Source organism: Acanthaster planci, linkage group LG20 (assembly GCF_054643075.1).
Source record: "Acanthaster planci isolate LZ-2023a linkage group LG20, COTS_SCS, whole genome shotgun sequence".
Lineage (NCBI taxonomy): Eukaryota > Metazoa > Echinodermata > Asteroidea > Valvatida > Acanthasteridae > Acanthaster > Acanthaster planci.
The window spans coordinates 1863520-1876046 of record NC_141796.1 but is presented as its reverse complement, the minus strand read 5'-3'; the positions used below and the strand labels follow the sequence as shown (position 1 = coordinate 1876046).

Here is a 12527-nt window from a genome sequence, read left to right as displayed (position 1 = left end):
TCGACCAATAGGATGTCTCTATTGGCCAAATACACGCGCGCGTCCAGCTGAAGAATGTGCTTGTGAATGTGGTGCCACCGCAAGTGTGTGGCGTCTAATTGGAAGAGTTAAATTGTATTAGGTGTCTGTGAACAAGGGGATAAAAAAATATGTGCTTGGCCCGTCTTGAACGTGCGTTTAAGACTGGCTAGGGAGAATGGCGCGACTTATGCGCGAGCTGCAGCCGAGGGCATCATCAGCGTTTAGTCTCCTGACGGCGCATTTATTCCAATTCGTTAATACCTTTTTAGTCAGGGAATCAAAAGAAGTCAATATATGATGGATTTCCAACAATTTTGCTCTAGAATTTTACTTCATTTTCACAGCACCCCTTCCATTTTATGGTATATTCCTCGTGCAAGTTGTCAAAAGAAGCTCCTTATACGGATTTGGCGCGCGCGTGGCGAGCCGCGTGCACATAGACTCTTGACCAATCAGAACCGATTAGATTGTCTCGTATCCAGGCGCCAGCGAGTGATTTACCCAGCGAGGCATTATCAAATGTTACAGGGTCAAGTTGCGCGTTGTTGAAAAGGCAAACTGTCTGAGGTACAATTTATGTATCAAATTAACACAAAAAGAGCACAAAATGCGAGCTGAGGGTGAAAGTAAATCGTTTGTCGTACACCAACAAGGGGATATATTTTTGCTCACCATAGTGAAATTCAGCCATCGTGAAATGGATGTTTCATGTTTATTGATCTCAGACGAGCACATTTAATTGAAAATTTTCTGCATTTTTGTGGGCATCCAGAAACCAAGGTCAGAAGGAACTAAAATTAAACGCGGGTGCCGACGAGAAAATAAAAAGGCAGCCCTGAAGTCAACAAGCCCGTAAATCAAACCGCTCAAGAAAGTTTAGGAAAAGAAGCCCTCAACTCCCAGCCTCCCGTGGTAATCGCAAACGACAGGCTGAATTTATATATACGCCTCGCCGAGCCGCGATATCCCGAAACTCAACGGTCCGCCGGGTACATACCCCTTGGAAATGATAAATCTCCTAACGTCTGAAACCGCAGCATAAGTAAATCACAGAGCCGATCAGTATTGTTATGGAAGGGCCCTCGTCCTTAAATCAAGGAAGTTGAGGGATTCTATATCAACAGGCAGGCCAATTTGGCTTGGTTCACACGCTGTAAATTTGCCAGGTTTTGAAAGGAAAATTCAACCCACGGCGACGCCGCAAGAAAAGGACAGTGGCTCAATAAATTACGCGGTGCAAGTTCTTTGTGATGTGATGATAGTGTGTCAAAACTTAAGAGTGATTGGAGATGCGATAGCCAACACCAGGCCCTTCGAAGTATACGGCTTGTTTTAGACTCGATAGATTGAAGTTTCTTTTTAGACTGTTTCCAAGTAAACATCCCCTGAGGCTTGGTTGGTGTTCAGACTTCAGAAGGGAAACATTTGTTGATCTTGCCAACTACTTAGTGTCATCAATAATTGTTTAACGAACTCCGTGGGTCCGACACAGGCGAGCGTCAACATATACATAGGCCAAGACCACCCATCTTTCAATTTGACTTTAAACTCGCCGTACATTCATTATAAGGCAACCTAATCCAGACACGATTTCAGAATATGCTACCTACATTACTGCAAAATGAAACTCCCAAAGCAAGAAATTGTCGATGGGGATGTTAACGTTGGCGTCTGAGTTCAGGCTGTTCTCCCGCGATAGTCTTTTCTCAAGAGGAAAGCTGACTATTTGGACAGATTGCACGCGCGCTAGTCTTCCTTGTGTATACCTTTATTGTCTCACCTGCGGCCAATGCAATTTCACCAGTTAGACAGCCCACTACCCACGCAATACTTATTCCACCACAGAGTATATTTTGCGGCAGTCTTTTTCACGTGGGCCTACTTTTTCAGACTGTACAGTGGACCACCCCTCCAGGATAATGGACTCTCCTTCTTGCTCAAAGGCAAGGCCTGGATATATACCTGGTTATTCTGGCAAGAGTCGTCACTGTTGTCAGAGCGCAAATCACCAAAGCGTACCGCGTATGTACATGTACACCTGTGTCTATACGCTGCAGAGAGATACAGCCGCCGTCGGCTTCAAATTCAATTGCTGCCACCGCGTCAGAGAGATCGGGCGCCTGCTCAATCACTCTGCCAAAAGCCTTTCATTACCAGCGTTCTCATCGGGAAAAAGAGAGTTCCTGGTTTGCCGTTTACGGTGATTTAACTCTAGACCATTAAAACCGTTTGCTGGAGCGAATCCCCTGTAATTGCCGCATTTGGCCGTTCGAGGACTCGTAATTTTGTTGAGTTTTGAGCATCGGTGGTCGAAGGATGAGACCGGCGTGCGTTCTGATCCTGTGCCTGCTGTTGTCGGCTGAGGTGATGTGGCTGGCATCGGCCGGGCGCGGGAGGGGGAGAGATCGGGGCCGCGACCGGGACCGCGACCGGGGCGAGAGGGTCCGGATACGAAAGAAGCCCAAGGGCCGGGACTGCGGCCGCATCAAGGAGAACGTGTGCACGGGGGTCGGGCTGCCGTACAACCGCACCGCCCTGCCCAACGTGTTCGGCCACTCCAACCAGAAGCTGGTGCGGCAGGAGGTGCAGAACTACCGCTCCCTGATCGAGTCCGGCTGCTCCCCCTACATCCGGGTTTTCCTCTGCGTTTCCCTTTTTCCCGAGTGTCCTCGAAGGAAACGAGACGATCCCAGGCCGCCGTGTCGATCCTTGTGCGAGAAGGTAAGCTCTCGTTAGTGTTTTCCCTGCTTGAGTTAATGTCGACACCATATTAGACCATGTCCGCGACTCAATAATTTGACCGTCAGGTTAACGTTATTTTCTGTTTGCAAATTCCTCGTTTTATGATCGACCCGGGCTTGTTTATGCTTTCTGGAATCTGTGACTAAGATCATTATACTATATTTTACTGAGTCTGAAACTCGGCGGTGAAAACTCTTGGACATTCCAAATTCAACCTGCATAACCAAAATGTAGGACCTACCTGGATGGATCAGCCCAACTTGCCAAATTTTCAACTTTCATCTCTGGGGAGGAGTTCCATGACGTCACTCATTGTTCCATATAGTGGATATAGTATCAGCCATCAGAGAGTGATAGCATGTCTTAAATAATCAAATTTTGCAGGGAATACATCGAAGAAGTTACTAAGAAAATGAAATTTGTCAGAGCAGTCTCACAGGGTTTGTGCACAGGGTGTGATGTCTGTGGATATAACTGTTTCCCTGAGCTCTGAACGCATCTTCCGAGCTCTCGTGAAGAATTTTACACAGGTTTCAACTTACTCTTCTGACAAGTCAGTCGGTAACCCTGACTGAAATGCACAAACGTTCGGGGTACATGTACAGAGAGAACGGCAGGATAAACCCCTGGCATCGCAGATGCATACACCCTGTGAAGATTGTCAGCGCGCCGAGCTCGTCTCGCTGGCGCAGGAAAATAAAGTTGGAAGACATCTGCGCATCTGCGGGGTCAAAATAGTACACCCATCTCCCGCTGCATGCAAATGTGATGACGGTGTTATGAATTTCAAACATGCTGCTTGCACAGCGCCTTCAAAACCAGCCGTGATCAATTGGTAACCCAGTCTGTAACGACCTCATGTGACATTTTAGGGTCTCCAGCACTGTGCTAGATTTTTTTTTATCTTGTGTTGCCTGTGGAGGTATGCAACCAGGTGTTAGAACAGTTGGTGGGGGGGGGTGCGGGCGATTATAGGCCCTTGAAGCCTTTAAAACCATCGAGAATGCGTGGCCGGAACACGCCGATTTGATTGACAATGGTATTTCAGCCACGCTTGTATGTCATCGGAGCATTTCATGGTCGTAGATGAGATTGCAACGGCCTGAAAATGATCGAGCATTTCTTTCACGGAGCAACATTCTTATTTCCCACTTGGAAGTAAACTGAAACACGAAATGAATTTTGACACTGCAAACGTGCCTTTCCTTGGTCATACAAGCGTGTTAAACTATCACTTATAAGACATTCTGAGCAGAAGGGGCTGGAACAATTAAAGAAAAACTTGGGGGAGTTGGGGGAGTTCAATTTTAGGTGGGTGTAAGGAAGTGCTTTAAATCTTTAACACCGAGAATATTTCAAGGAAGTGACAATCAACACAGTATACATGAGCATCATTCCTCAGCATAACCGATGTGGCATGCTCTGTCTCCGTCCTCAAATTTGATCAAAAATGCTTCTACACAAAGGCATCTTGTGCCATCGTCTCGCATTGCCAGCGAAGGTCGCAACTGTACAAATCGAATCGCAGTGGAAATTAACAGTTCACATGGTCACCGCTTTATTTGACCATAGAGGTTTGTAGCTGTATAATTTGACCGTTGACTGGCGAGATCTTGGACCGAGATACCGTCAAAATGAGTCTAATTTCTTCGCGGCACGGTCGTATAATCTTCGTGGCTCGCAGACATGACCCTGAGAGTTGTTCCATTGTGCGCGCGCTGTACAATAGAGCACCGGCGCACGCACCTCTGAAATTCAGCCCGAAGCGCGGAAAATTCACACTTTGAAGCCAATACCCGGCACTCCATGAATTGCGATGGGAATTGGACGGCGATGTTTGTTGAAAAAAAGAAATAGGTCGTTGAATTTGAGGTGCGAAAATTACCAAATTTCTTGTGCGAAGGAAATTGTGTGATTGAATTATGAGAAAGATGGGTCAGTGCTGTTTGTGCGATCTAAAATATGTTTTCGAAGAGCCTGGTGGCTCTGAAAAGTTGTTTTTGCGCCGGGAAGAGAAAAAAGGTTTCTTAGAACTTGAAGTTGGGAAACAGTGGTTGCCGCGCCGAACCTGCGAACACGTCAATAACAGCGCGGTTTTTTTTCTTCTACTAGCATTTAAGTAATGCCCACTGCCCCCGATATTTTAGAAGTCAGTCAAACAGACCCGTGTCAACAACGGGGTGCGATAATAAGAGAGATTTTTCTTCGCATGACTGTCAGAGTCAATATTGCTCGACACGGCTCCCGTCTTCGTATTTACACACTAAACGCTGTTTGGCTGCGGGACCCGTTTAATGTTTGTGTAAACTTCCAGGTTCTTCCGTCGACTCGTTTGCCTTCTTCTGTTTTGTCATGAAAGCCCGGGGCTTCACGCACACATGCCCGCAGACGAAACAATTTAAGGTAAACGGGCTGCAAGAACAAATAACTTTGTGATTGGGGCTTTCCAGGGCAAGTAATGAGTTTTGGGCATAATAGCCCGATACCTTGGGAAAATTTGACCTGGTTGGAGAGCAGGGTCGTGGCACATTGGCGAAGTAATGCGAAGGTTTGCAGAGAGGAAGGATTAAGACACAGTGCCACGTTTTGATTGCCGATTTTTATTGATTGCTGACAATGTGCGCACTAGACCGAGACACGAAAGACCTCCCTGACTCTTAATTGTTTGAACTGGATCGGAGATTTTGAAATAAGCCGGACTTGAACCCAGATCTGGTCAACGGGTTAGTCCTTCTTTGGTTTTCCGGCCGGCTGGGTCGATATACACGTAAACGTTTTGTCTTTTAGAGCGAAACTTCTCCACACTGAAATTACGAATTTTATAGTACAAGTTATTTTTATGGTGCTATCTCGGCAGATTGAGAAAAGGAAATCACTCTTGGAACTTGGAAGCTCGATTGATATGACTGAATGAATTTTCAACTAGTCTAAGTCGCCTTGTCCTTAGCTTCACAGAGTAAACTTTGTATTATGTGGACTTGAGAGCAAACATAGGCGTTCGTTCTTTCAGGGAGCATTTCGATTCTTAATCGATGTTGACGGGCAGGTCAAAGGTGACAATGGCGATGTTCATCGTAATGGCTTTTAGGGTCCTCTGTTCAAGGTGCCGGCTCATCCCAGTAGCGCCTTTTGACGCGACGCGTCAAAGAAGCCTCGCAAGTTGTCAGCATCGAGGAGACTTTCTGTCGCTACGGAGGATTGGGGAGGGTTTTTGTGGAAGTCATCATCCACACAATCCTTTCCTTGAGAATGTCCTGCCACAACCGCAGACAAGGAAAATAACCTGTTGGATATGCAGCTCTGCGGTTCGCCCCTGTGGTGCCCCGAAATGGTTCATGATAACATTTCATTAACTTCAAATCGGCGTCTCAGTTTTTGCTGTAAGCTTTGACACCTTCTCAATCTCAAGGAGGCTGAAAGAAAAATCTGGATTCGCTATTCACTGTCATGAAGTCGTCTGCCCGGGCCGGCGAGGGGGCCGTGGGGGTATTGTTGGACGAGGGCAGTTGAGTGGCTTCTTCAAAACCCATCGACAAGGCTCGAGTGCTCTTATCTTGAACAAACCGACCCAGCGGAAAATTGAGGACCGCAACAACGGGTGGTCTCACTGGCGAGAAGTCTTAAAGGTGTCGCCGCGTCTGCAAAGTGCTGTTGTGTTTGTGGCGTGTAATGATTTTCTCGCATTGTTCTGTCCTGTGATTCCTCGTGCAAGCTGTCAACGCGAATGTTGGCAGTCAAGGGAAATCTTTCCAGTGAGAGGCGGACGGTACAGCAGCCGTACCCTATCATCGACGAAGTCAAGTAGGCCTGCTTCATTTTGGGATTCGTCGGCCATTCCCACACAGTCTCAACGACGCCTGAATATATCAGTGAATTTCGTTGTTGTGAGTTGTGTGAGAAGCCGCAGAGTGTTTAATGGGAAAAACCCTTGGCGTTACAAAGCTACATGGTTAACTATAGCCCTTCCCAGAAATGGCGAGTGTGGCTTATGTTTTTGATTGAGGGGACGAGTGTTTCTAATAACAAGTTGATTTTTTTCAGTGCAAACCGGAATAGTGCCTGTGTCATCACTCTTGGCCAAATATTTTCCCACACGAGATAGTCGGATGAGCTTCGGATGAAATGAAAGCACGTTCTTAAGCGAAGTTGCAGCTCGGTGGTGACGGGTTTGAGCTCTCCTAAACTGAAATGCAAAATGATGTTAACGGTTCACCGTATATGTATAGATTAAGCTCGGTCGCGCCGTGATGATTTTTGAGGATGGCTTTTTAAAGTGAAATTTTTGAAGAGCTTTTATCGGAGTTGGTTACTTTGGGGAAACTGGGGTTAAGTCCCTGTCACCAACATGGAAGCCAAGTAATATAGCAAGTTAGAGAAAAGGCTGAAATCTTTGCCAGAATTTGTTTTGTGGTCATCTGTGGAGACAGATTTCCCAAGCAGAATTACTTTAAAGTTGTCGTCGAAGGACGAACGCGTCGGGGAGGCACGATTCTTCGTCACTGCTCCTTTAAGACGGACCAAGCCGTTGCCATGACGACGGGAAGTGGTCTCGCTGTTCTGTTGGCGAAAGCAGGTGAGGCGGGGAGCGCGCCCTTCGGGAATGTTTGCGCGCTCATCGCAATCGAGACGGAAAATGTAAGCGATATCCATCCCAAAAACTATTGACAGAGAGGGTCGGGGTGCTTTGCCAAGAGTGAAAAGGCCTGTTGGAGATCGAGCTGTTCCCGTGGCTTGAAGCCTGCGTAACGCTTAATGAGACGGACCCGAGCCTTGAAAATGTCTTTTTTTCCCCTAAAAGGAAATCAGATACCTCGTTTGAATACGTCTGATTGCATTGCGTATTTTCCCCAGGTCTGTGTTTTCGTAAGTTTGTATCGGTTACATACAATTATGTAAAATGATCTTCGTATCAATTTACACTTACATGAGGATGGGCTCAAGAGGACCTGGGCCCAATTTCACGGCGCTGCTTGCCGTAAGCGAAAAATCGGCGCTTACCGTAGCAGAAAATTCCGTGCTTACGGCGAAAGTATTTCACGGGTTAGCGAGGAATTTGGGCTTGTGCGCATACGTACATCCCGCACCAAGGATTCTGTGCTTAACGGGTTAGCGCAGAATTTTTCTGCTGGCGCAGTTAGCGCAGAATGGAGACCGTAAGCTCGGAATTCTGCGGTGAGCAGGACCATGAAATTGGGCCCAGGTCACGTTGTTGCCCAAGATGATTATTTGTTATTGTGCGATTTGTGTGGACCGCTTAACGGTTAATGCTCGCACCGTAATTTTTTTCCTGAAGTTTTCAACCAGTTGAAATTTAGTGATGAAACTGTGCAAGATGTTTCGTTTCTATCGTACATCCCGATGAAAATCTGCACTGCAACAACGCAGTGTTTTTCTTACACCCTTAGTGTTTTTATGGGCCAAAGTAGGACGAGCAGTCGGACACAACGGCTGTTCAATGCAGTGAGAGCTTCAAGCTCGTGCAGTGATAAAAGACGATTATTCAAACAGCTCGCTTCTCGATCGGACCGTCGTCCTCTGGAATCCCTTCATTCCGTTGCTCGATTGGGAAAATTTAACCCTTCCTCTGTGTTTTTAATCTGCGTCTTGATGGCCCAGCTTCTTGTTAGATATCAAAAATTGATTTCACAAACAGATTGGACGCTAATACCATGGCATAGATTTCGCATCTTGATATTGTCGATGTGAGATTACCGTTATTAAAGACTTTTTCTCGTTTCTCAGTTGCAAGTGAAGACAGCGGATACATGTATATTCATCACACTTTAACATTTCTGTCGTGTCCTGTGGCACGAATTAAGACTACATTTGGTTTGATTTGGGCACATATCCCCATTTGGGCAAGCTCACGGCTCTTTACCTCTGCACCGGATTATCCAATTATAAACACGGGCGAACACGTGGATGCTGTGACCGGTCGTTGACTTTGGCAATATGTAGGCCAATTTTTGATAAGTGCTTACTTTTCTTGCTCGCGGCCATTTTTTGTATTGCTTCTTGACGACACAGGCAGATATATCGCTTCAAAGAAACGAGCTGTCACGTGACAGGCAGTGGCCTATATTTAGGTCACTGGTGTCCTGTTTAAGAAACGTGCCAACTTTACGAGGAAAGGGATTCGGCATCGTTCTATTAAACGAGTACTGGATTTGAGGCTAGCCCCGTGAGGATGCAAAATAATTGCATGGTTATTCAGGGATCACCTTATGGGCATTATCATTGGCATACACAGAAGGTGATTGTGTAAATTTAAGCTTGGGAAAGGAAGTCCTGCTTCCGTTGAGTTTGTTTGACCAGAGCGTGCAGGCGTACATTTTAAGCATGGAGTTTGTGCGATGTGTTGACTCGTTTGAAACGGCCATTTATGCAACCATAGCGCAACGAACTGAAGGTACATGTATGCCTTGTTGAAATCCATTTCACTGCATGGATGGCTTAACCAATAAGCATTTGAAGAGTTTAAATTGAATAAAATCTGGTATACTGAGTTATCTTAGATTACACATTAATAAAACAGTCTGAATTCCCCAGACTAAAGACACTGTTGAGACCTCGTGATTTGGAGCAAGCTTTCACATAGCGACCACCATCTCTGGAATGGACTGGTTCCTTTGTGCCCTTGAGAAGAGTGTACTGGTGCAAGGCGTCTCTTATGTACATGTACATGTAACTAAGCAAAAGCTTGTCCCGAATCACGAGGTATAGCAACAGTGTTTTAGTATGGAGAATTCAAATTGTTATGTTGAAGTTGATTTAAAGAACTCAGTGTACCAGATTTTATTCAAATTTAACTCGCAGAAGGCTTATTGTTTTACCATATGGAGTGTGTAAATCGGAATACTTATGGAGTTTTGTGCGGTAACATCGAGCAACTGAACACTTAACGGGTACTGTTTTCTACCCAAAACTACAGTGGGGATCATAATTATATAGTTGCCAGTTTTGTCTGCCAGGCCAACTTTGACTTTTTGGTTCGTGTCTGTAAGTTTTATTGGTCCGTTTTCCAACGCAGGTCTGCTCAATAAAACGATCCATGATTCTAATTACGAATCTAGGTTTCGACTCCTGAGACTAGGAACAAGACTTTGTCTACAACACTGATCAATCTCGTTATGTTGTGGATTTCAGACAAAAAGTACCCTTGCCTTCTGTAATTCATCGCGAGAAAAATAGTCCTACGTGCCCTCATAACAAATCTCACCATTTTTAGCGTGTAAGTCATCACATAATGGCGAATTATGAAGGGCCCAGTTTTGTCGTTGAACATGATTCACTCGATCAATATTGTCGACGCCGACCCTGCGCGGTGCAGACATGTTGCTGGCTTTGATGAGTCCTGCGGTCCTACCTTTTGAAAGCAAGAAGGACTTGTATGTGGTTCACGTTCGGTGTTATTAACCGCTTGCAAAGCCTGGACTGACAGTAATGCGCGAGTGATTGATGACTCGTTCGCGCACCTGCAGAAATCATGAGGCCGGAGACAGAAGGGAAGAGTTGAGTAGGGGGAGAAAAAGTAGGCCTAGCCCGCCGAATGTTGACCCGTAGAATACCTGAGGTAGTCGGCGGTCGTTTGTGCCAATTTGCTCGGCATACAAGACAGCGTTGACTTTGCCCGCCGATTTTTTTTCTTCTGTTGGGAAATCGTGCCTTGGTGAAAATCGCGCCCACAAGTCGTGCTTTTGTGCCAACTTGCGGCTTTCATTTTTTTTTCCATTTTGGACAAACAGGGCACGGGGTCCGATGTTGGGGGGATTTATTGAAAGAGCCCGCTCATGTTTTGTATTGGCCTGGGCAGGAATGATGACATCACCTTACTCATGTTTGCCCAAGCCTGCCCTCTATAGAGTCACTTCAAAAAGTGACAGGCAGACACAAAGAATTATTGTTGAATTGTTTACAGTTTCTTTGTGATCTGTGGAACAGAAATTTGATCGTTTGGTTGGGTTTAGGTTGCGGTGACCCATATGGAATTCGCATTTCCTGGATTCCATATGTTTGCACCCCCATAATTTGTCACGGGTGGTTGCTACAGCTGAAGCAAAGTTCAAAAATTCCAAGTTTATTGCGAGAGTACGAATTTAGCTGTGAGAATTACAAGTCCAACTCCCCGCTCCCTTTCATTTTCTGGTTTGGTGTAGGCAGTATACGCTGGAACTGACTGGATTTTGTGAAAGACAACTCAGGCATCACAGTTGAAATTATTTTTAAAGTTAGGAACTGATGACGAGCGTGGTACCGATAACGAAAAATGACCTGGGCGTGCCACTCGACCAATCACGCTATTATAGTTGGAACAAACGAGTCTGGGAGCAGTTGGTGTTTGGTACCAAGACGCCCACACGAAGATAACGAGGATGAATTTGCTCCCCATTCATCTTCACCAGGCCACGTCCGAAGTTGGCAGCTGTGGCTATCTCTGAGAATGACCCGCCGCAGAAGAGATCCGCAGCCTTAAGACCACGCTCAGACTCAGAGACACGGCTACAAGTCCTTTAAAACGACTAGACTCAGAATGCTTGTTGCACTCAGTTCACATGCACTTTGTGACTGTACGCGTCACATGAATCATAAGCCGGTTGCCCCCACAGTGACAAGATGTGATTCCAAGTAATTCGTCATCTTGGCAAGATGGGAATCTTCTGTTGGTCGGGTGACGCATACTTCAAATTGCGACATATAGACAACCACGCACTGCAGCTTCGAGGCTACACCATTTGTAACAGGAATTTCACTTCGACTTTTAAGAAAATGGCCGTGTGGACTCGGAATGCCCATGCATTCTGACAAAGTGACAAAATGAGTCACAAACCACCAACGCTATTCCTGCAGTTACCAGCCTTTGGGCAAATCTTGCGCAATAGAAAATCGATAGGCACTTGTCGACATTTTCATCCACACATTGCTTGTTTGTATTAGGATGCCAAACCAAGCAATACATCAAATTAAAGAGCGGTGAATCATCTTTAAAAATTCATGTGTAAAACGAAAGTGCTTGGAAAGTTCTTGGAGACTAGCTTGTTTTGCGGGACTGGGTCCCCACAGTCTCCATTAAACCAACACGTATAACCCAGATGTTTTTTTCGGCCTCTCGGCTGATGTCTGCTCTGTGTTCGCTATAGAGTTCGATCATCAGACTTCAGCACACACAACTTGCTGACCCATCGGGACGGTTTGACGTACGGACTGCATTCGTAATACTTCTAGTTTTTTAAAAACGTTTGCTGCTTACAGAAATGAGACATTTCTGTTTATCCTTGAACATTTTAGTGCTGTACATATCAATGGCCCATAGAGGGCGCTTCTTCCTTTGCGCAAGCGCGAACACGAATGCGGCTTTGCGACGTCAGTTCTTAAGTTCTTTACTGCCAATTCGCAAAAGTGGAACAGGTTTCAACTCAGACGAGTTTCGCTGAAAACGCTCCGTGAAGTCAACGTTGCCTTTGCATTCGCTTGAAGTTGTGTCTTCGCTACTTGAAGTGATTATCACGGAGGCGAAATATCGCGTGGAGTTGCGCGCACATTGCGCACGCGCAGAAACTGGAGGTTTTTTCTGTTTGTGTTTTTACAAGAATGTATGTGCAAAATCGTCCGGGAAATACTGAGCACGTTTCGCAGGACTAGACCGTCCACAAATCTCTCACTGCCAAAAGGCACGACACAAGTTCAGTTGCAGCCAGATTTTCCCAGCAAATGCAAAAGCGAAGGGCACGGGCGCTCAAGAACCGATCACAAACTGTTAACATTGT

General features: G+C 45.9%; 1 protein-coding gene across 3 annotated transcripts in view; it reads left to right on the top strand.

The window, feature by feature from the left end:
• Positions 1 to 1979: 1979 nt before the first annotated feature.
• The window catches only part of LOC110975459 (immunoglobulin superfamily member 10-like), a 42490-nt gene continuing 31942 nt past the window's right edge, over positions 1980 to 12527 (top strand). For all 3 annotated transcript variants that reach the window (XM_022227979.2, XM_022227980.2, XM_022227978.2), the window contains exon 1: positions 1980 to 2742. In XM_022227979.2, coding sequence (XP_022083671.2) covers positions 2338 to 2742 — 405 coding nt within the window. In that variant the 5' untranslated portion in view covers positions 1980 to 2337. The remainder of the gene's footprint in view (positions 2743 to 12527) is intronic.